This window comes from Vipera berus, assembly GCF_964194415.1.
Source record: "Vipera berus genome assembly, chromosome: 7".
Taxonomy (NCBI): Eukaryota; Metazoa; Chordata; class Lepidosauria; order Squamata; family Viperidae; genus Vipera; species Vipera berus.
The window spans coordinates 79,119,430-79,143,383 of NC_138209.1; the positions used below are offsets into that span (position 1 = coordinate 79,119,430).

At 42.9% G+C, this 23,954-nt stretch overlaps 1 protein-coding gene across 1 annotated transcript in view; it reads left to right on the forward strand.

Annotated features, from left to right (window-relative positions):
* Positions 1 to 23,954, forward strand: part of PPARGC1A (PPARG coactivator 1 alpha) — a 102,201-nt gene that overhangs the window by 60,548 nt on the left and 17,699 nt on the right. The window contains exons 3-9 of the mRNA XM_081332451.1: positions 189 to 383; positions 3,902 to 4,024; positions 5,370 to 5,574; positions 8,289 to 8,321; positions 11,117 to 11,162; positions 11,275 to 11,348; positions 22,795 to 23,716. Coding sequence (XP_081188577.1) covers positions 189 to 383; positions 3,902 to 4,024; positions 5,370 to 5,574; positions 8,289 to 8,321; positions 11,117 to 11,162; positions 11,275 to 11,348; positions 22,795 to 23,716 — 1,598 coding nt within the window. The remainder of the gene's footprint in view (positions 1 to 188; positions 384 to 3,901; positions 4,025 to 5,369; positions 5,575 to 8,288; positions 8,322 to 11,116; positions 11,163 to 11,274; positions 11,349 to 22,794; positions 23,717 to 23,954) is intronic.

The window sequence follows — 23,954 nt, forward strand, 5'->3', positions numbered from 1 at the left end:
TATCAACAAGCTTGTGGAGGTCACCATACATTTTTAACCTTCCTGGATTTGCAGGTCTGCCGATGGCTTGTGTGGAATTAATTCGACCAAATGTTAATGCATAAGGCTTTGCGTTCTTGAGTTTTCTGACCTGTCATGTTTCTCTCTTTCTCTCTCTCTATTTCTCCCTGTATTCTCCACACGAGTAGAAGATAGATGAAGAGAATGAAGCAAACTTGCTAGCAGTCCTCACTGAAACGTTGGACAGTATCCCAGTGGATGAAGATGGATTGCCTTCTTTCGATGCCCTGACAGATGGAGATGTGACCAGCCAAAATGAGGCCAGCCCTTCATCAGTGGTTGACAGCACCCCCGCACCTCAGGAGGCCGAAGAGACGTCTCTAGTAAGAATTCTACTTTCTTCCCTTTTCCAGGAAATGGAGTGGCTGTCTGACAGTGCAAAGCATGGGTGTGATGTCACACTCTGGTTGTGTTCCTCTCCACAATGTAAAGAAAGCTGAATCCTAGCTGAGAGACATTGAGGGGAGAAAGTCTCTGGAAGAGAAAAATTGGTCTCTTTCTGAAGGAACTCTATAGCACGGATTATTGGATCGTTGTCTCCTCTTCCTTCGATTGTGTTGGGGAAAAACCCAGAAATGTCAGGCTCTTAAAGGGACACAGACCCTGCTGAGTCATTCCCATCATTGCATCATCCACCTTGTATTACATTACATCATTACATCTTATATTATTACGTAAGCTGTTTAGCTGTTAGACCATTACCTTGACAAGAAAGAAATGTTGGATCCATGCAGTCTTGCTAGTGATCTGCTGGTGCATCCCTGTAGGTTTCCGATTAAGCCGAAATTGCTTAATTATGGAAGTTGGTTTAAGATTTTGCTCATACGATCAATGTTAAACTCCCTCGCTTAACAATTGTCCCACTTAGCAACAGAAATTTTGGGCTCCATTGTGGCAGTAAATCAAGGACTATCTGTATTCATGTTCAGGCTAGTGCATGTGTTCTCAACAGAGATAGAATATAGGTTCACCTTATGGGTAGCATGGTGGATGTTACAGGTCCTGCTGGCTGAGAATGATGGGAATTGTAGCCCAACCTCTGGGAGGGGCCGAGAGAGACAGGAAAAATTGCTTAGATTCTCTGAGTGGCCCAGTTGTTTTAAGATGTTTGCTACAGCTTACATAGATCCTGGCAAAGCTGGGATGAATTTTCTATCCCACTTTCCCATAGTTGGCCTATGGACAACTAAAATAATTGCAGCATGATAGTTTCAAACCTTTGAACAGGGAAAGCCACAATGTAATGTAGCTTTCCTAGATCAGTTTTCTGATTCAAAACTCCCTGGATTTCTAGGTGATATTTCATGGGTTTTCAGTTGGGGAAGTTAAACATAAATCACCCAACCCATTAATCTATTGTAGATCTGTTGCCTGATTGGACACAAGCTTCCAGTGAATGTCCTTCAGGTAGAAGAGTTGTGAAAAGTTATAGATCTACACACACACACACACACACACACACACACACACACGAAGTCCCTCCTCAACCCTAACTTTAAAAAACCCAATTCAGTTGCCTGACAACTTTATCTTTCAGGCATAACGAAAGCAAGAAGCTCAGTATCTTATAACTGGCACTATCCAGATAAACTTGTAAAATACATCTCCTAAATGATGTTATTCAACCACAAGGAAGATCCTTGCCAATGTCCAGATGTTTTCCTTGAGGTAGAATATCTGTCGGCTCCAGAGTTTTCTTATTAAAATCAGTCGGTCTTCAGTTAGGCCTGAATTCCTCCCAACTTGGCCCTTTTATGACTTGTGGACTTCAACTCCCAGAATTCCTCAGCCAGGCACGGGTGGGAGTCCACAAGTCATAAAAGGGCTATGTTGGAAGACCCCTGCCTTAAAGTTTCATTTGGCCCACTCTTACGTATGGCTCCAAATCTATGTAGGTTAAGCTTCAGAGATCTCTTTATGACAGGCAAATGTTGTCTTAGGGCTGATGCACTTTCTCTAGGAAAATCACAAAGGAAAATTCCAAATTTTCTTTCTCCCTTGGCACACGAATGACCTTGGAGCAAATTATTTTGGGTCGTCTCAGAAACATGAGTTAGAAAGATGGTTTTAAGTTCAGGTATGGCTCCAGGTTTTGTGGATGTTTGGAATTACACTATGAGTAAACCACTGGACCCTCTTATTAATTTAATTCAACAGAGAAGACCATTAGCTCCTGGATATAATATAGCCTTGTAGGAATGTTGGCTAAACTAAACAATAATGGTTTACTTAATTTTTTTTTAATCTAAATCTTTTCATCGTTGCCTCTTTCTATCTGACTTCTCTTCTTCATCCTTCCTTCCTGTTACCGGATTCCTGAGCAAAAAAAACAAAAACATCTGGCTTTGCAATGATCAGTTAGTTACACAGGTCCTTGGAAATAACACAAAGAATCACGTTTTGCCAACTTAAATCCTCCTTTCTGGCTGGGTTGCAACCAAACACTGGGAAGCGGGGAATGTAAACCTCTTTGTACAGGTAGATGAAATAAAACATGTATTTTGGGGAGCCTCTCTGCATACAATGGCAAGTGCTGATGACCCATGAATTTAACTTGGACACAATCCGCATTTAAAATTAAAACAGGCTTCCCATTGCTATTATGTGTAAAATGATAAATGACCTGCAACATAGCTTTTTAAAATAATAATAATAATAAAAGATTGGCCTGGAGCAAAGTGCTAATACATCACTTTCCAAGGGTGTAAAATGGTTTTGTAATACTTCCATTGCTCGATCTTTTTGACAATTCTATGAAGCTTTTTCTTCTTGTTTGAAAAGAACAAAGGACCCTTTTCCTTTAGAAACACTTGCGCAGCTCGGATTGCGGGTGAAGAAGTGGGGGAAATTCCAGAAACTGGGGGAGGGGGGAGCGGGAGGGGGGAAGAAACCTTCTAGATTTATAAAAGCCAATCAATTAATCATCTACCATCTTTGTTACTGCAGTTGGATTCTGTCTTCTCCTCCGTTTAGCACAGGTGTCTTCAAACTTGACCCTTTTATGACTTGTGGACTTCAACTCCCAGAATTCCTCAGCCAGGCACGCTGGCTCAGGAATTCTGGGAGTTGAAGTCCACAAGTCATAAAAGGGCCAAGTTTGAAGACCCCTGGTTTAGCACAATTCCAGACTCTGGGGATGAAGAAAAGTCCCAACTGCAAGATTAACAATTTTGGTAGCTGCAGCATATTGTAGGCTTCTTAATCTGTGATCCACTAAGGCCCCCATATCTTTCTTGTAAGTACTCATGGTAAGCCAAGCACCACAACTCTAGTATCTGCAGGTCTGGTTTTCCTGCATAAGTGCAGAACTTTACATTTCTCATCATTGAACAACATTTTATTGGGTAGGGCCCGGTGATCAAGTTTATCAAGATCCTGCATGTTATCAACCTCTCCAAGATTTATGTCGTCCATGAGCAAACTTTATATGGTCATTTGCATTTTGGTCATTCTGGTCATTTGCATTCATTCAGAGGGTCATTGAGGCCACTTGGAGGTTTCTCGGTATCCTCAGGATCCAGGTGGCCTCAACGACCCTCTAAAAGGAGGCAAATGACCGGCTGTCTGCAAGGAGTATAAATCCTTCCCTTCCCCACCATCCACTCAGAGCCGAAGAAGCTTCTGGGATGAGAAGTGAAACGTCTTCAGAAAGAAAAATAAGTCCAGTTGCCTTGTGAAAAAAAGCATCTTTGGGAGAGTCAAAGAGTGGGAATTAAACTGTGAACTTTTTTTTCTTAAAAAAAAAATGAATAAGAAACAAGGATGTATAACCCCCTTTCCCCCTCTGCCCAATCTTCCCCTTTCCCAACCGCCAAAAACTTCCTTCTCTTATTTCTTGCAGCTTAAGAAGCTCTTGCTGGCTCCAGCAAACATCCAGCTAAACTACAATGAATGCAGCGGCCTCGGCACACACAATCATGCAAACTCCAATCACAGGATCAAAACAAGCCCTGTGTCCGTCAAGGTAGGGGTGTTCGCACTCGGTAAGGCGTGTAGGAAGATGCATTTGCGAATGTTCCTCGTTGCCCTTTCCGCACAGGACAGAGCCTGGTGCTGGAAGCTGTCAGATCTTTCGCCCAGAAGGAGCCGGCATCCCACTTTTCTGCTACACTGAAGTCACCACAGTGCACAAAAGATGGACAGTTGGTAAAAGCATCACCGCTTTCATGAAGTTAGAGCAGACCTGGGCATTTTACAGCCTCCGGGCCACATCTGATCTTTTAACCCTGTGCAGCCTGTACGAGTCAATCAGAAATTAGAAAGCAAACATTAGAAATATTTAGAATGTTTAGAAAGCGGTGATGGTGCAGTGGTTAAAGGGTAGCATTGCAGGCTAACTCTGCCGACTGCCAGCAGTTCGATCCTGATGGGCTCAGGGTTGACTCAGCCTTCCGTCCTTCCAAGGTCGGTAAAATGAGGACCCAGATTGTTGGGGGGCAACAGGCCGACGCTTAGAGAGGGCTGTAAAAGCACTGCGAAGCGGTATATAAGTCTAAGTGCTATTGCTGTTCCTTCCTTCCTTCCTTCCTTCTAATAGGAGTAAGAGAGATTGATATACTATATCTTAATGCCCTTTGTTTCTTTTCTTGGCAAAGGATACTGCCATTTTTACAGCCCCCTGTTCTTCCCCCCCCCTACATGCAGAGTAGGTGTGTCTGCCCTTAAAATATTAGTGACAGACCTTGTTTGATATACAGGCCCGGTTAGCTCCTCTGCCAACTACCCGGTGTAAAAGAAGATTATGCTGGCACCTTGGAAGAAAACTCTGCGATGGCCATTAATTGCTTGAGATGCTGGCAGTGGGTAATTCTGTTAGCGGCCCGTATTAAACAATGTTTGTCTTGCCATTCACTGTAACCAAAAACACAGCATTTAGGGGTACTTAAGAGAGTTGTGAACAGGTTGTGAGACTTGAGCAATCAGCGTCAAATTAAGCTTTAAGCCCTTCCTCTCTGTTTTTTTCCTTCTTCTTCTCTGTTGGTAGAGAAGGAACTAACTATAGGACCTTAAAGAAGGCTATAGCGCTGCCCAGAAGCGTTGAAACGCAAGAGGACTGGAGGAAAAAGCCGCGACAATGTCATTTAGCAATTTTAATGTCATTTTGTCTTCTTTATTCTGCAAATAATTATTCACAGCTTATAGATCGTGTGACTTAGACTCAACCCTTCACTGCTAATCTCTCTCTCTCTCTCTCTCTTTAAAAAAAAGCAACACCCGGTATCCATTCTGATAAGGTTCAGCTCCCTAATTTCACCCTTTTTCTCTCTCCCCCCCCACCCCCCGATTTCTCCTGGGACTCGTTTCCTAAGACCGAGAATCCATGGAGCAATAAAGTGAAGAGCATCTGCCAGGCGCAAAAGCCACAGAGACGTCCCTGCTCGGAGCTTCTCAAGTATCTGACCACCAGTGATGACCCCGGTCAGGTCAAACAGATGGAAAACAGGAACAGCAACAGGGACAAATACACTTCTAAAAAGAAGGCCCTGTTGCATTCTCAGATGCACCACTCGCAAGGTAGGTAGGTGACGGATGGAGAGCATTTGGGGGGATGGGGTCGGGGGTCTCGTTTGTCGTAGTGGCACGTAGTCAACCCTGGAGGATGCGGTGAAGCATGGATGTGAATGGAGTCTCCAGGTGAGGGTGTCCCAGCTGCTCGGACCCACCATTCCATCCTGATGCGTTTGCAGATGTTGGAAATAATGGACTGCTTCTTCTGCTTCTTACTGGGGGCATGGTGGCTCAGTGGTTAAAGTTGCTGAGCTTCTCAGCTGGAAAACTCGGGTTCGAGACCCAAGCACTGTGCAAAGGGGTGAGCCCCCCGTTCCGTGCTCCAGCTCCTGCCCACCTAATTCAAAAGCATGCAAACGCAAGTAGATCAATAGGTACCACTTTGGTGGGAAGGTAACAGCTTCCCACGCTCCTTTGGTCTATAACCCTGCTGGCCACAGGAACCTAGAAATGTCTTTGGACAACGCTAGTTCCTTCGGCCAAGATCTCTTAGCTAGGGTGAGTGGCATATTGGCCTTCGAGATGAAACAACTGGGATACATTTTTTGAGAGAGAGGAACAGAAGGACCACTGGAGATGTTGGCTTCTTCTTGAGCTGAAATGCCTGTGCCTACTTTGTAGTTAGTGGGGGCCACGATGGCTTAGTGGTGAAAAACGCTGAGCTGACAGCTTGGGTTCGAGACCTGAATGCTGCATGACTGGGTGAGCTCCCATTCCTTGCTCTAGCTCTTGCCCGCCTAGAAGTTCGAAAGCATGCAAACGCAAGTAGATCAATAGGTACCACTTCAGTGGGAAGGCGACAGGTTTGGTCTACAACCATGTTGGCCACATGAACACACAAGTGTCTTTGGACAACCCTCAGCCAAGAAACAGAGGCGAGCACTGTGCCCTAAAGTTGGACACCAGTGGACAGGGGAAACCTGTATCTTGGGTTTTTTTAATACCTTCACCGTTAAGCAGAGCAAGGCAACTGCCAGCAACGGCTCATAGATTTGGCAGAATAACTCTGTCCCTAACCCTTGGAAGGAAGATGTAATTGTCAGGTTTTCTACTTTGCCCATTTGTTTTGTGGCCATCATTACTATTTTGTACAAGTTGGGCAAGGGGATGTGTCATCAGAACATCGTCTTCTCCCCGCCTGTGTATTTTTAACCCAAGTAGAAGGCAGAAGGATTGTTAAAACCAGCAACGTATTCCTTCAGAGACACTAAAAACAGCTTTCTTGCAGCTTTTGAATAGGCAATAAACGTATCATCCCTATTATATCTCAAAACGCCTCACCATTTTATTGTTTTATTTTCTAAGCAGTGTCAAGCGTAAGGACCATATTGACCCCTTTTACTCACTAAAAAAACCACAGAAGAGTTCTTTATGGCCAACTAAACATCTGTAATGAAGTTTAGCATCCTCGGGTGTGTAAACATTTGTTACTCTTCCTTAGTCTCGTGAGGGGATTGCAAAAATCAGAGGCGAGGAGACCCAGCTTGTTCTTTTTTTTTCTACAGCTATTATTTTTCCCCCCAGCAACCCCCCCAAGAAAAGCTTCATTGACAAATATCGCTTCTTGAGAAATGCATCTCTTATTTCCCTGCTTCCAAAGGGGAAAAGACCCACTCTGACACTTCAGCCAACATCTGGAGCTGCTGTGTCATTGATCAAGGGAAATTGCTCTATGGCTGAGTGTAGCGGCTATTTATTTTTTTTGTTTTGTTAATAAATTCTGAGTTGGAAGCAACCAAAATTCACATTTCACTGCAGGCCCATCAACCCTGGTTTTATTGTGTCCGAAAAGAAGAATGAGGTTTAATTCCTCAGCAGAGCTAGGAGCTTGTTAAATCAGGGCAGCCTTGAGACCTGCTGTAGACGGTATATAATGAGCAATTGTGTTTCTGTAAAGCCAGCAACACTGGGTTGGTTTCTTGTTATTGTAGCTGTTGTTCTTTCCGTAGTCTGCCCAATTTTCCCCCGACTGGATTTAGCATTTTTATCCACCTATTGAGTTTTTCGCAAGGTGCTGGGATAGGCAGATATTGTTGTGTGATGACATTAAACCAGGGGTCTTCAAACCTGGCCCTTTTATGACTTGTGGACTTCAATTCCCAGAATTCCTCAGCCAGGCACATGTGCCTGGCTGAGGAATTCTGGGAGTTGAAGTCCACAAGTCATAAAAGGGCCAACTTTGAAGACCCCTGCATTAAACTATCATCGGAGCACGTAAACCAGTGTTTCCCAACTTTAGTAACTTTGAGATAGGTGGACGTCAACTCCCAGAATTCCCCAGCCAGCTATGCTGGCTGGAGAATTCTGGAAGTTGAAGTCCACGTATCTTGAAGTTGCCACGGTTGGGAAAAACTGATGTAAGCTTTTTTTTAAAAATGGCCTTTTTATTATTAATAATATTTTAATATTTTCCTAGAGCAGGGCTGTCAGACCTGGGCTGCAGAAATCTGGAGAATCTTTTGTTGAAAAAGAAAATGTTTTTCAACTTACTTTGCTGCCTTCAGGATACTGGTCCTCAGCATTTTTGCAGCACATATGTGATAACCAGCCTTAGAGGCAATGTCCTGGAAGAAAGTGGAATTCTGTTTTTTACTGGCTTAAATCATTGCTGTGTTGATGGGCCAGGGAACCTTAATGGAATGAATTTCCTTGTTGATATAAGGCAAGAGAGAATTACGTTTTTTAATTTATTTTAATTATGATATTTCTGTGTCGTTTAGAGAACGAATGTTATGGGGCACCTGCTAAGCAGAGTAAGTATTTGCTAATTCACTGTCTGAGTAACTCATTCGTTTATTGACTTCGCAAAGAATCCTGTCTTCTGAATTCTGTTCAGTTTGGAGAAACTGTTGGTTAGATGTATTTTAAAAAAAGTTTGTAGACGTTTTAAAAACAGTAGAGAAGAGCCGTCAGAAGAACATGAGGCTGGAACCAATGTATTAATTTCCCCCTGCTTTACCCAGAGGCTTTATTTAAGGACAGGACTAAAAAGAAGGGGAGGAATGGAGAAGATTTTCTTAATTAATCCCTGGTCCAAACCAGATCCTATATCTTTATCGAAGCCCAATGACTAAACATCAATGTTTAACTTCTGAAGCTTATTCTACTCACTGGGGAGTGAGGCAAAAATCAATCTGGCGATCGTAGGATTCCATTATGGATGGACAGGTCTTCTCACTCTAATGGACAGTCTGGAGAAGATTGAGTCAAGAGCAGTTTAGTGCAACATGTACTCCCCCCCCCCAGTACTAAATATGCAAAGCAGAGACATTAGTGAGGATGGATGACACGATTCTTACAGGCAGAATTTTAGTAGTGCTTTCTGGACCACAGTAGAATAAGTGTTCTACTGTGGGAGCCGTGTGGAAATAGGGACATTTCTGGTGATGGAAGAAGAAGCATGCAAGATTCGGACAACAAAGAAAAGTCATCATTGGCAAAACATTCCCCCGCTCCCCAGGAATTGCTGTTTCAAAAATGTAAAAACGTTTGGAATTTCTCCAAGTGCTTGCGAAGGCAGCTAAGGCTTTCATTCTGGATTTCTCTATGGAGATTCTCCACCATCCAGGTCATGGTTGTCCCAAAGGTGCTTTTTCAAAAGGCAACTGGACTTTCTTGTTGTCTCTTGAAGACGTTTCGCTTCACATCCAAGGAGCTTCTCCAGTTCTGCAGAAGCGAAACATCACCAATGGAAGGGAAGGGGAAAAAAACCCCTCCAGTTGGCTTTATTCTGGATTTTTTTTTCTTAATGAGTCTCCCACCTGAGTCTCTGTTTGGAGACTCTTTGAGATTCACGCACATTTTCTTTTATTGGCCAATCCCCACCCCCCAAAAAATAAAAAATAAAAGTGGAGCCTCTCTTAGCATTTAGCTCTAATCCAGATGCACATAATGTATTTGATGATCAGGGCTAGAATTGGGGGGCAGAAACCAGGAAGTAAAATTAGATGCAAATATGGCGATGGTTTCTTAGAGTTTGGAGTTAGTAGCAAAATTTCTCATGAGGGGTCCTCCATGCTCTCTGAGTTTGCTTATTTTCTTGCAGTTGTTTCATTACCCAAACTAGGTAACATCATCGGTGCTAGAAGGGAGGGGGATTTGCAGAGACGAGGAGGAGGAGGAGGAGGAGGAGGAGGAGGAGGAGGAGGAGCAGAAAGACTGTGGGGTCCTTGGTGTTCTCTGAGCTTGATGGTTTTCTTGCAGACGTTCCATTACCCAAACTTGGTAACATCATCCATGCTAGAAGGGAGGGGGGTTGTGGAGTGAAGAGGAGGAGGAGGAGGAGGAGGAGGAGGAGGAGGAGGAGGAGGAGGAGGAGGAGGAAGAAGACTGTGGGGTCCTTGAGCTTGATGGTTTTCTTGCAGACGTTCCATGACCCAAACTAGGTAACATCATCAGTGTCTCTTTGTATTGAACTGTTGCCTTGAACTAGTCAGAAAACAAAAATTGAGGGTCTCAAGACCTCCAAGCTCACCCGAGAATTGCTGGATACTAAAAAAAAAAATGCCCCATAAATTGAAAATAAAAACAGAAAATGGATATCTCGACAGTTTTGTTTTGTTTTTAAATCAGGACCAGTTGATTTTTTAAAAAAGTTTTGATCCCGCTTTCTCTCTTCTGCTGTCATCCCAAAGCGTGGTGAATTCATGGCTGTTTTGCAGCAGAAGCCCAATTTGTTCACTCGTGCTGGAGTTTTTTCGTGGAGGAGTTAAACCACAAATTGCGCCATCTGTGACTCTCGCCCTGCTCTATTCTGAAGGACTTGGCCCACGTATTGATGGCGTATTGGCGTCCCAGAAGCCGCCAATTTTCCTATTGCTGGGTTTAAGGCTCAAGTCAAATCAGCTGAATATTCATAGGGATCTGTTGTTGTTTTATATCTCCACTGCTGTTGTTCTAGGCAAGGGAAACGAGAGTTTTAGGCTAAATTGAATCTAATTTAAGAAAAGCCACATTTTCAAAGTCTGCTCCGTGTATTGTTGGGAAGGTTTTGTTTTTATTTAACTATATATGGTCAATTGTAAATGCAAGCTCAGAGAGCACCAAGGACCCCACAGTCAACCATCACCACCTCCTCCTCCTCCTCCTCCTCCTCCTCCTCCTCCTCCTCCCTTCTAGCCCTGATGATGTTGCCTAGTTGGGTCATGAAATGTCTGCAAGAAAACCACCAAGCTCAGAGAGCACCAAAGACCCCCCTCCTCCTCCTCCCCTCCACAACCCTCTTTAACTTCTAGCACTGATGATGTTACCTAGTTGGGTCATGAAAGGTCTGCAAGGAAACCACCAAGCTCAGAGAGCATCGAGGACCCCACTTCCTCCTCCTCCTCCTTTTCCCCCCCCAGTGCCATTGTAACTTCAAACAGTCGCTGAGTGAGCTGTCGTAAGTCGAGGACCACCTGTGTATTGTTTTCAAAAGCAGCCAGACCATTTCCACAACCTCAGATCAGAGGCCCATGTGCAGTTTTAATGCTTTTGCCGATATTTCATCTTTGCTTTTTCATTTCCCCCCCCTCTTCCTCCCCCTCTTTTCCAAAACCGCCTTTTCCAGCCAAATCGATGAATTTAGCGCTTCCGTTGACGCCTGAATCACCAAAGTAAGTATCGGGAACTGCAGATGTTTCTGAGAGGGAGGGGGGGTTTTTAAATCTAATTTGGCTACAGCAACTCCATTTCAGCTTGTTTTTATAAATGTCGCCTGTCTTCCAGCGATCCGAAGGGTTCCCCATTTGAGAGCAAGGCCATCGGACAGAGCTTAAGTGTGGAACTCTGTGGAACTGCAGGTGAGAAAGACACACCTTTACCTTGGCCTTTGCCACAGGTGGTTGTTTATTATTATTATTATTATTATTATTATTATTATTATTATTATTATTATTATTATTATTAACATCTGGACGTTACGAAGCTCGTCGCTTCGGGGGTCTCTTAAGTAATGGATGTTGATATCCATTTCCCCGCACACAAGACCTGCTTTAGAAGTGACGGATTCCCTACATGACGAGCGTGACATAAGGGTGGAGTGGGGGGGGGGAGAAAAAAGGGAATGAAATAATGTCTGCGGAAGTTTCTCAGTCATCCAGGTCATGGTTTTATCCCAAGGGTGCTTTTTCTCAGGAGGCAACGGGAGAAAAACAAGAAAGACCAGTTGCCTCCCCCCAAAAGCACCTTTTGTGTGTGTGTGTGTGTGTGGAGGGGAATGAATGACATAAGTTTTAATGGGAATGTTCCAAAGGTGCTTTTTTCAAGAGGCAACTGGACTCTCTTGTTTGTCTTTGAAGACGTTTCGCTCCTCATCCCAGAAGCTTCTTCGGCTCTGACTGGATGGTGGAGGAACGGAAGGATTTACACTCCTTTGCAGCCATCGGGTCATTTGCATCCTTTTAGAGAGGCGTTGAGGCCACTTGGAGGTTCGTCTGTGTCCTCAGTGGTGCTTTTTCAACTGGACTTCCTTGTTTGTCTTTGAAGACCTTTCGCTTCTCATCCCAGAAGCTTCTTCGGCTCCGACTGGATGGTGGGGAAGGGAAGGATTTATACTCCTTGCAGACAGCCGGTCATTTGCATCCTTTTAGAGGGTCATTCAGGCCGCTTGGAGGTTTGTCTGTATCCTTCCTTCCTTCCCACTTCAAGATATATATTAGGATCTATTTGCAGCTTCGAGATGGCAACTTGAAAGCTCTAATTTTTCTTTCAAAAAACAGAGAATCCTTTTCATCTGCGTTTTGCAGGGGAAGGGATACATTTCCTGCTTCTGCCCCCTCCATTTGAAAAAGCAAACGTCTTCGGTTACTCCCACATTGGCTGAAAAGCAACAACCACACACCCCAAAAACCAACCAAAGTTAGTTTTGACAAATGATAGAGGTCACAGGTGCCCCGTGCGAGTCCAAATTACAGCTGCAGTGCTGTATTGCATCTTCAGATTGTGTAGTTCTGGTGCTACCGTGGCTCTATTTATAACAGTTTAAATAGCAGTTGCCTTGATCTTCGGGTTGAACTGAAAAGGCCATTAGTGGGCCTGTTCATGCTATCAAAGCACAAACTATGATAATACTGTATAAATAGAAACTTCCTTGATTTTACTTTTCTCTCTCTCTCTCCCTCCCTCCCTCCCTCGCACTCTTTCTCTTTCTTTCTCTCCCTTGCTCTCTCTCTCTCTTTCTCTCCCTCTCTCCCTCCCTCGCACTCTTTCTCTTTCTCTCCCTTGCTCTCTCTCTCTCTCTCTTTCTCTCCCTCCCTCCCTTGCACACACTCTTTCTCTCTCTTTCTCTCCCTTGCTCTCTCTCTCTCTCTCTTTCTCTCCCTCCCTCCCTTGCACACGCTCTTTCTCTCTCTTTCTTTCTCTCTCTCTTTCTCTCTTTCTCTCCCTCCCTCCCTTGCACACGCTCTTTCTCTCTCTCTCTTTCTCTCTCTTTCTTTCTCTCTCTCTCTCTTTCTCTTTCTCTCTCTCCCTCCCTTGCAGTCTCTCTCTTTCTCTTGCTCTTTCTCTCTCCCTCCCTTGCACACTCTCTCTTTCTCTCTTTCTTTCTGTTCCTTGCTCTCTCTCTCTCTCTCTTTCTCTCTCTCTCTCCCTTGCTCTCACTCTTTCTCTTTCTTTCTCTCTTTCCCTTGATCTCTCTTCTCTCTCCCCCCCCCGATACTTTCAGTTTTGCAATACAAATGCAAAACCTTCTTCTTTTTGCATGTATGTCGTGGATGAAAATTGGTAAACAGAGGGGACAAATTCTGTGATATTGTTAAATGTTTGCAAGAACCTCTGCCATTGTGTAGGTGAATCTCCCTTTATTTGTTCTTTCTCTCTTGAATTTTGCCTTGAATCTGAAAATCTCTGTTCCTTTCAAGCCTTTCCCCCCCCCCCATGTGTAATAATGATTTCAGTTGGATAGCATAGATCATGTTCTGTTTTTGGCTCTGCCACAGTCCCCTGTTTAAAAGGAAAAAGGAAGAAGCTGGAACTATTTGTCATATGAGAAGGAAAAGTTGATTGCTAGTCAACAATTGCTGGTGATGACCTATAAAGCCCTAAATCAGACATGTCAAACACAAGGCCCGGGGGCCGGATCCGGCCCGCGAAGTGGTTTCATGTGGCCCGCGGAGCCATCCTGGAAACAGGGAGGGGACGGCCCCCACTGCCTTGGCCCTGGCCCAGAGACCCTCCTTCTGCCAGAGACCCTCAGATCTGTCCCACTCCTGCCCAGGCCCCCATAGGCACCCTTGATGCGAACGATGTAGAGCTGGCCACGCCCACCCAGTAGGCCATACGCACTCTAGCCACGCCCACCCAGTAGGCCACGCCCATCCTGGCCACACCCACCCGGCCCCCTGAGGGCAACCGCAATGCTGATGCGGCCCTCAATGAAATTGAGTTTGACACCCCTGCCCTAAATGGCTTGGGTCCGGGATATCTGAGGGAACACCTGCTGCCGGCATCAAGCTCCCTTCGTCCTGTGCGCTCCCACAGGGAGGGTCTTCTCAGGGTGCCACCGGTTAAAGATTGCCGGCGGATGACACCCAGGGATAGGGCCTTCTCAGTGGGGGCGCCTGCCCTTTGGAACCAGCTGCCCACGGAGCTTAGGACTGCCCCCGACCTCCGTTCATTCCGCCGGGACCCGAAGACCTGGCTCTTCGAGCTCTCTGGCCCAGGCTGAGAATTTTAATTTTAATTTTAACTGGGGTTTTTATTTTCTCTCAGGGTTTCATTTAATCTTTTTTAATTGTTTTTAGCTTTTGTATTGATTTTTTTTAAATATCCTGTAAACCGCCCTGAGTCCTTCGGGAAAGGGCGGTATATAAATCTAAATAAATAAATAAATAAATAAATAAATAAATAAATAAACAAACAAACAAACAAACAAACAAACAAACAAACAAACAAGAAGTCTTTTTTCCTGTTAGCTTGTGAGATTGCACTCAAAGTTTCTCGTGAAAGAACAGCAATTAAAACGTCATTCTTTGTGCCCTAGGAAATATTGCAACACCCCCTCGGACATTTCAATTTAAATGTATCCCAAATATATCACCAGTCATGATTCATGTATTTTTATTTTTTTGGCTGGGAGATGTTTCCACACAGGCTTCTCCTGTGCTATTGACTTGATTTGATTTGGGTTTGTCTAGTCCAGAGAAAAGAAGGACTAATCGGGACATGATAGCAATAGTCCGGTATTTGAGAGGTTGCCACAAAGCGGAAGGGTTTAACGTATTTTCCAAAGCACCTGAAGGCCAGAGAAAAAATAATGGATGGAAACTAATCAAGGAGAGAAGCAACCTGGAACTGAGGAGAAACTTCCTGACGGTGAGGACAATTAACCAGTGGAACTACCTGCTTCCAGAAGTTGTCAATGCTCCAACATTGGAGGTTTTCAAGAAGAGACTGGACAGCCATTGGTCTCAAATGGTATAGGGTCTCCTCCTTGAGCAGAGGGCTAGACTAGAAGACCTCCAAGGTCCCTTCCAGTTCTATTCTGGCTGATTGGGTCACTCTCGACGGGCTGAACACAATACTTTCCCACGCCAAAATTCTTCTTTAATTTGTGGATTCTAATCTTGGGTTAGTACATTTTGAAACGAGCTATCCTGAAATCAGAATCAAGACAGGGATCTTTGACCATCCACACATAATCCTTGCAAGTCTCATAAGGCTGCAGAGTTTTGATCGTGATCGACTTCTAGAGAATGCTTGCTGAGGTTTTGAAGAATTGAGTTTCTTTGCTTCCGTGCTTGTTGGTTTCTTCAATTTCTATGGCCGCCCATCTCAGTCAATTACTAAAGATTAAAGGAAAAGGTGCAGTTTAGAGGTAAAATCTGCTTGGCTCAGGTTTAAACTATGTCCCCTCCAGGAAGAAATGAGAAAATTACATTTTTAGTAAAGTCAGTTATTAGCATGGACTAACAGTCTAAATTTGTATGAGCCGTGTGTTATATTCCACAACATAAAATCTTTTTTTCCCCCCTTTCTTTCTGACAAATCATGCAATGTTGTCAGAATTACAGAAAAGGGGATGTTCTCTCAAAAATATCCAGGACATTTTTAAAACTGTTCTACTGAACAGGAATACAGTTCTGGTAATGAAGCAACAAATGGATGCATAAGAGAAATATTTTTATATGTGTGCAATGGCCTTTTGGCCACTGAAAAACAGATGGAGCTTTTTTCGGCAGGGGGTTGGACTAGATGATCTACAAGGTCCCTTCCAACTCTGTTATTCTAAAGTTCTAAAATTCTAAAGTTCTAAATTCTTCATTCTCCGTGTGATGCATCACACCCCATCACCACATAATTGACCTAAAGGAAAGGCAAATCAGAAACCAATCTTGATTAGATCTAGACCGAATCGCACCAGAAATGGTTTATTGAAATCAGCTCAGGAAACTTTCATTGATTTAACTGGACATGATAAGTTTAGATACAATTTCGTATGTCGGTACAATCTCTATTACAAGTTTTAAAAAAAATAATCAGTTTTTTTCAATGTACATCTGCTTCAAAACAATCCCAAGATGTCAAGCCGTGATTTATATCCACTCAGATCCCACAAGTGAACACCGTAAACATACTCTTAAATTAAATATTGATAAGCCTTTAAAAAAAATGCTGGTTTCCCACTTTGGCAGCATAGCAAATATTTTTGTTTTGTTTATTTCTTTACAATATTACTTCCTTCTGCAACTGAATCCTCCTGGGATACTCACACAAAAGAGGAAACTAACCTTTAGGCATTTCTTACTGCTGTACTGTCAGCAGACTTTGGTGTTGTGAGTTTTTAGATGTGCACAAAACTTTGCTGAGAATATTAACTTTATCCTCCAAATCCCTGTAAAAAAAATAGTCTCTCTCTTTCTCTCTTTTTTTCACATTTGTGCTGGCTGTCCGCAAACTTGTCTTCTGATAAAGTGATATGAGCACACAGGGATGGCAGGAATTTTAACCGGAGGGAATACTATCTTGTAAATTATTAGATATATATCCAGAGGTCTATATTTATCCTCAGCTTTACTGACAACAAGATTAAACTGACTCCTTGACAGACATGTGGTTCTTTATTATATGATGGCTATTTAATTTTATTAGCCGTTCGGAGAGCTGCGGCTGTTTTGCGTCGTATGGAAACCCTGCTGATTTTTTTACTGAATCAGGCCATTATCCTGTGTTCGGTGCCTTAAGTGGCTTTAAATAATGATTCCCTTGATAATCCCATTTCCAAACTCTTCAGATGTAAAAGAATCTGTTGTGTATGGAGTTTATATATATATATATATATATATATATATATATATATATATATATATATATATATATATATATATATATATATATATATATATATATATATATATATATATATATATATATATATATATATATATAACATAAAATAAGGCTGATTGTAGCCTGCTTTTCAAAATGCTTGACAGATTCGCTTTGTTCTAGCATTCACGAATATGCATCGGCAAATGAGATGAATTATTAGATGTCTGAAGTTTAACACTGAAGTCCTATCAGTTGTACATGATGTGAGATGTGATTAATCAGGACAAGAGTTGGTAGAAATTCTAGATAGAAGCTGAATGGGGGAAAAATTCAAGGATTCAAGCAACCTGGAATTAAGGAGAAACTTCCTAACAGTGAGGACAATTAACCAGTGGAACTGCTTGCCACTAGAAGTTGTGGGCGCTTTGTCACTGTTTTAAGAAGAGACTGAACAGCGCCCTGTCTGAAATGGTATAGGGCCTCCTGCTCCTGTTTTCACTGTCAGGAAATTTCTCCTTAGTTCCAGGTTGCTTCTCTCCTTGATTAGTTTCCATCCGCTGCTTCTTGTCCTGCCTTCAGGCGCTTTGGAGAACAGCTTGACTCCCTCTTCTTTGGGGCAGCCCCTGAGATATGCTGCTATCATGTCCCCCCTCGTCCTTCTCTTCGTTAAACTACACATACCCAATTCCAGCAACTGTTCCTTATATGTTTTAGCCTCCAGTCCCCTGATCATCTTTGTTGCTCTTCTCTGCGCTCTTTCTAGAGTCTCGACATCTTTTTTACATCGTTGTGACCAAAACTGGATGCATTATTCCAAGTGTGGCCTTACCAAGGTGTTGTAAAGCGGTATTCACACTTTGCGTGATCTGGATTCTCTCCCTCTGTTAATGCAGCCTAGCACTGTGTTGGCTTTTTTGACAGATGCAGCACAGGGCTGGCTCATATTTAAGTGACTGGTCAAATGTCTTTTGCATAAAACAAGCTGGGGTAAGGGCAGGAGAGAAAGTAGTGAAAGGGATATGAGTTGATCTGGTGGCCTTGCATTTGCAAGGTTTGTTAGAAGGACCTCTATGGCAATGTATTTGTTTCTTTGTTTGTTTATCTGTCCCATTTCTAAACTATCCACACACCCCGCAAAGAGGGACCCCCTAAAGCAATTAAAAAGAACCGGTGGGGGCCAGGAGGAACTTAAAATCCTTCTGCCGAGTTTTGTTTAAACCTTTCCTTTTCATCTTTATGCAGTACTTCTCTCCAAAGTTCTTCTCTGCTCCGCTTAGAGCAGAAACCGTCCACCTGGGCCTGACCCTGCTCCCTTTGCATTATGCAGCCTTTAGTAGCCACTCCAGAGATTCTCCAGAGGCCAGGTGAGGAAAACCTGGATTTCCCATTTGAAAAATCCTAGCTCCCAAAGCACAAATAAGCGTACCCCTTCCGAAAATACGTTACGTTGGAGGTGGATGCAGGCTAGGTTACTTTTTCATTATTATCATAGAGCACATTTCAACGCAGTAATCATAAATATTGCTAAGGTTGTGCCGTGTTGAAATATGACCTATATATACTCTTGATTGTTTGTGTTACGTGATTTGTCTGGCACCCCATCACGTTCAGGGGAATAGCAGGCATTTGTTCCTGTGCACAGACACACAACAGGCCCATTTGACAAAAGGGAAATAGGCGGCAATAAAAAAGCTATCGTCTGAATTGCATTCCGCACAGTGCCGCACTGCTGAGGGTTTGTGTTAAGTGTGTTAACAATGCTCTGAACTGCCTCTTGTCAGCTTTCAACCTGGAATGGCCATCTGTCCTTCGTAAATCTGTCAAACTCCGGGAAGTTCAAGAGAGAGCAGAGGCTATATACCTTCTCCAATGCAAAAAAACTTAAACGTTTGCTGGAGTGGGGTGGGGCGGAGGGGGGGGGAAATCAACCGAAAAGGCCCAGAATGTTTTAGCGCTATTGATTTAGGATCATGCCATGAGATGGAACTCAAGATTGCTGTGATTAGAGCAGAACCTGGTACTTGTTGTGAATAAAGATAGGATTAAGTTTCGATTCCAGGAAAGGATTTGATGGGCAGAAAAGAAGGGAATCAGAGAAAGGAAATCTTCCTTCTGCAATTAAATATTATCATGTGAATTTTCCCTATTCCCATCCCCCCCCTTTTCTTTTTCTTTTTTTTTTTTGGTAGGGGGAAGTTGAACGCAGGTTTTTGCTAACTCTGTAGATAAGTTCAAGTTGAAAGTTTTTTTTTTCCTGAGACTTTTCATTTTCAAGTTCTTGGTTTTGCTTACCGCTCTGGAATTATCTGCTAGTCCTTCATCCAAGTGCTAACTACAGTTGGCCTCGTTTAAAGAATTAAAAACAGAAGTACCAAACTCCAAATCATCTGGTGCCAAAACAAAAACAAACCAACAAACAAAAAAACAGAGCCCGGATAGAGTTCAAAAGGTACTATGAGCTTATTTCATGCTCCCTACATACAAGAATCTGATCTACTAATGGTCGAGGCAAATTGATGCTAGGTGAGAGTCAGCAGAATTCACAGGAGGCTGGGCTTGGGTCTCTCGTGGGGACGTCGTGACTCCAAACTAATGACGTGTTTGACCCCCCTCCCCCCTCGGGCTCAGCCTGGCCATCTCACAACCCTTTAGGTGAGATATGTCATTTGGAAGGGTGTACCTTAAGTTAAAAGTTTCCTTCAAACAGAAAGCAGAGATGGTGGACTAAGTACTAATTTGAAAGTTTTTTCGTATTGCGCTATTTGTCTCTTTGAGTGACATGACAGATAAACAAATGATAGATAGAGAGATAGATAAGTGGAGACAGATAGATAGACAGATGATAGATAGATAGATAGATAGATAGATAGATAGATAGATAGATAGATAGATAGATAGATAGATAGATTAGATAGATAGATAGATTAGATAGATAGATAGATAGATAGATAGATAGATTAGATAGATAGATAGATAGATAGATAGATAGATAGATAGATAGATAGATAGATAGATAGATAGATAGATAGATAGATAGATAGATAGATGCCAGCAGTGTGCAGCAGCAAACAAAAAAGCTAATACAATCCTGGGTTGTATAAACAGAGGCATAGAATCAAGATCACGCAAAGTACTATAAAACCCTAGTAAGGCCACACCTGGAGTACTGAAGCCAATTTTGGTCATTATATCACAAAAAAGAAGTTGAGGTGGATAGATTGATAGGTAGATGATACAGGAGTGTTCAAAAGCATTTAGTATATAAAAGCGTTCTGTTTTCACTTCCATAACATTCTGTCATGTTACCACTAGTGTGAATGTATCTTACTTTCCATTTTGGTTCCCGTGCCTATTTATAACTTTCCTTCAGTTAAATGAACAAATACATTTGAAAAGATTTTAAGCTATCCACCTACAATTGTTATGTTATTCCTTGAGTTAGGAGGTAAACGGTGGTGGTACTTCTGTTGCACGGATCCTCAAAGGCAACTTAAGGAAGAGTGTCAGCCATTCCAATTCCCCCCCCAACCCCACCCCACCCCCCCACGGCTTCAGCCTCTCCTTCCAAAGCCTATTGCGTCCATTTATCTTTCCTAAGCCTTTTGCTCGTCTTGGAATAGATTTTATTTCACCTGAAGTTTTGATAGATAAAACGTTCACGCTTTCTTCATCAGCCTTGCCCTCTTTTCTCTCTTTTGGGGTAATAGCTGGATTTTTTTTTGTTTTGTTTTGTTTTCCTCTGGTGTTTCTCTTTTGTCTGAGCAAATGAAAACGGAATTGCTTGGCAAGCGCAGCCGTTTGTGTTATTTTTGCCAAAATATTCTTGTTCGAGTGCAGCAAGCTTGGCCCTCTCGGCATCCCACAAAGGTGTGTTGTTCTTCTGCCAATCTTGAGGTTCCTCCAAGTGTTGTGATAACTCCTTGTCTTCCCTGCTTTGCCTGCAAGCCAATTCATCCTCCCCACTTGAGTTCAAATTAGAAGGAATTGTGACTCTTTCCGTGTTTGAAGTTGTTGTGGGTTTCTCTCTCCTGAATGACAGTTTCCCGATACTGTTTGGTAAACTCAAAAACACTTGAATTTTCAGTTTGTGACACACTGCTTGGATTGACGATCGATCAAACAGAATAGAGCTGGAAGGGACCTTGGAGGTCATCTAGTCCAACCCCCTGCTCAGGCAGGAAACCCTACACCATTTCACACCAATGGCTGTCCAGTCTCTTCTTAAAAGCGTCCAGTGTTGGAGCATTCGCAGCTTCTGGAGGCCATGAGTTCCACTGGTTAATTGTTCTCACCGTCAGGAAATTCCTCCTTAGTTCCATATTGCTTCTCTCCTTGATTGATTTCCATCCGTTGCACCCACAACTTCTGAAGGCGAGCTGTAAAAGTATGCTAATAAAAGTTGTGTCTGTGTGTGAGCCAGGGAACGAGACAGCCCTTTTGATATAATCAGAAAGAAACCAGAAGGGTTGCACTCGCTTCTTGCGCAAACAAAACCTGGAGACGAAGGCTTTGACTTCTTTCATTTGGGGATTCTGGCAGGGCTGTGTGTGATCTTCCCTCTCTACAAAGAGGTCTCGCAAAGGAAATTAACATGTTGTGCAGGGAAAGCAGTTATTGATCTGACATTTGTCTCCTCTTTATTTACTTAAGCCTCTATTTGTTAAACGGAAGGTAAATTTCAGATTCTCTCTTGGGATGCTCAAGAAGCACAGGGCCAACGTAGACGGCTTGCCTGCCGTTTCAATTTCATGATCGTCGTTCACACACAGTTTTCTTACAAAGTTGTGGTACCGCAAGTGTACTCTGCGCATAGTAGCAGTGGGTGACTATTAATTAACCTCGCAAGTGGAAAGAGATCATGATCATTGCTGTCCATCTATAGCATAATGTTTTGTACCTGGCTGTCTCTTTCAATCACATATAATTAAAGCTTTATTTAATTCATATCAGATTTATTTATTTATTTTGGCTGACTCTGTGTGTGTGTGTGTGTGTGTGTGTGTGTGTGTGTGTGTGTGTGTGTAACCATCCAATAGTTTTAAAAATACGAATCCCAGGCATATGTATGCTAGAAAGTACAAAATCTTCAAACTCTAGATAGTTGTTTGTATAAGAAACGGTTGTTTTTAATAAACAGCTGTTTTTACCTATCCTGGAGTTTGAAGGTTTTGTACTTTCTAGCATATATATGTGTGTGTGTGTGTGTGTGTGTGTAAATTTTTTGGATTGCTAACAAAGAATTAAAGGGAGACTGATATGGCCATTTCAAACTCATTTGTTCTCATCACTTTGAAATGGCCATATCAGTCTCCCTTTAATTCTTTGTTAGCAATCCAAAAAATTTACACAAATAATGAGTTGTCACAGTTGTGACTACAGCCTGTGGATGGCCTTAGGTTAGGCTGATACAGGCAATAAGATTTGGCCCATATTTGGGCCTTGCAAGGTATTCTAAAATACTTTTTATATATTTTATATATATAAAATAAAGGGAACACTTAAACAACACAATGTACTGTATTTAATAGTAGGATGTCTTATCTTGTGTTCCCTTTATTTTTTTGAGCAGTATGTGTATATATATATATATGTGTGTGTGTGTGTGTGTGTGTGTGTGTGTGTGCGTGTATATATGTATATGTGTATATGTGTATATGTGTATATGTGTATATGTGTATATATGTATTTGTGTATATGTGTATGTATATGTATGTATATGTGTGTGTATATATATATATATATATATATATATATATATATATATATATATATATATATATATATGAGATGTGTAGATAGATAGATAGAAAATTGTAGGATCCACGTTGCAGGAAAAGGGAAGGTAGATAAATCAAATTCACTAGATGAACTGTTGGCAGAACAGAAAAGAAAAAAACGATAATCGCCTAGATTAAACATGAATTAATCTGGTTTTTTTTTTTCTCCTTTTCCCCTCTTGTCCGTCCCTTTTTATTTTAGGCCTAACTCCACCTACCACCCCTCCTCATAAGAGCAGCCAAGACAATCCTTTTGGGACTTTGCCAAAGCCCACGGTGTCATGCCAGACTGTTATGCCACCTTCCCCAAAACCTCGCTGCAGTGACTCTTCCATCTCTCAAGGACGCAATTTGTTCTGGAAGGGTCCGGAGCAGTCGGAGCTATATGCGCAGCTGAGCAAGACCACCGTTCAGCCCGTGGGTCATGAGGAGAAGAAGGCGAGGCGGCCTGGCTTGCCACTGTTTGGCGACCACGATTACTGTCAGTCGGCCATTTCTAAGACAGAAAGATGCGTCATCCGCTCCCTGGAACTTCAGAATCCCCATCAGGAATTTGAATTCTCAGGCTGCCTGTCCGGTTATGAGTGGTGCCATATTTGTTCCTCCTTTGAGCAAAACCGCCAGGAGGATGAGAGAGAAACTTTGCAGGTGAGGAAGCAGGACTTATCGTGCAACAGCCGGAAACAGCTGCAAGACCAGGAAATCCGGGCTGAACTCAACAAGCATTTTGGTTACCCTAGCCAAGCAGTTCTTGAGGAAGAGATGAATAACAACAGCCATCTGAGGGAGTACGGTCACTATAGCGATGAACAGTTCTCTAAGCTATCCATGTTTATCAATTCGGGACTAGTAATGGAGGGTTTGTGGGATGACGGCGAAGCGGAAAATGAAAAGCTGTGCTGCTCGTGGTACGGGACGCAAGGCTGCACCTTATTTGATATGTCACCTTCTTGCTCAACCCTAAATTCTCCATGCAGAGACTCGGTGTCTCCACCCAACTCATTTGCTCAACGGTTCCAGAGGCTATGTGCGCAGTCAAGGTCCTTCCCACAGTGCAGGCATTGTGCCCGCTCTCCGTATTCCCGTTCAAGATCACGGTCGCCTGGCAAACGCTGTTCCTCAAGGTAAGGGGATTGTGGGAAGCAGGTTTCACTCGATGAAAGGAGAGGTTCTCTTTCAGAAAGTTGAGGGAGCCTATGTTTTATCAGCAAAGGCTTTGGTAGGAAGCTAATTCCGATTTACAAGTGGGTGTGATGGCTCAGCTTGCCAGCTGGAAAGCTGGGAACAGCCTGGGTTTGAGATCTGAGTGCCACACGGTGGGGTTACTTCTCATGACTTCTCCCAGCTCCTGCCCACCCAGCA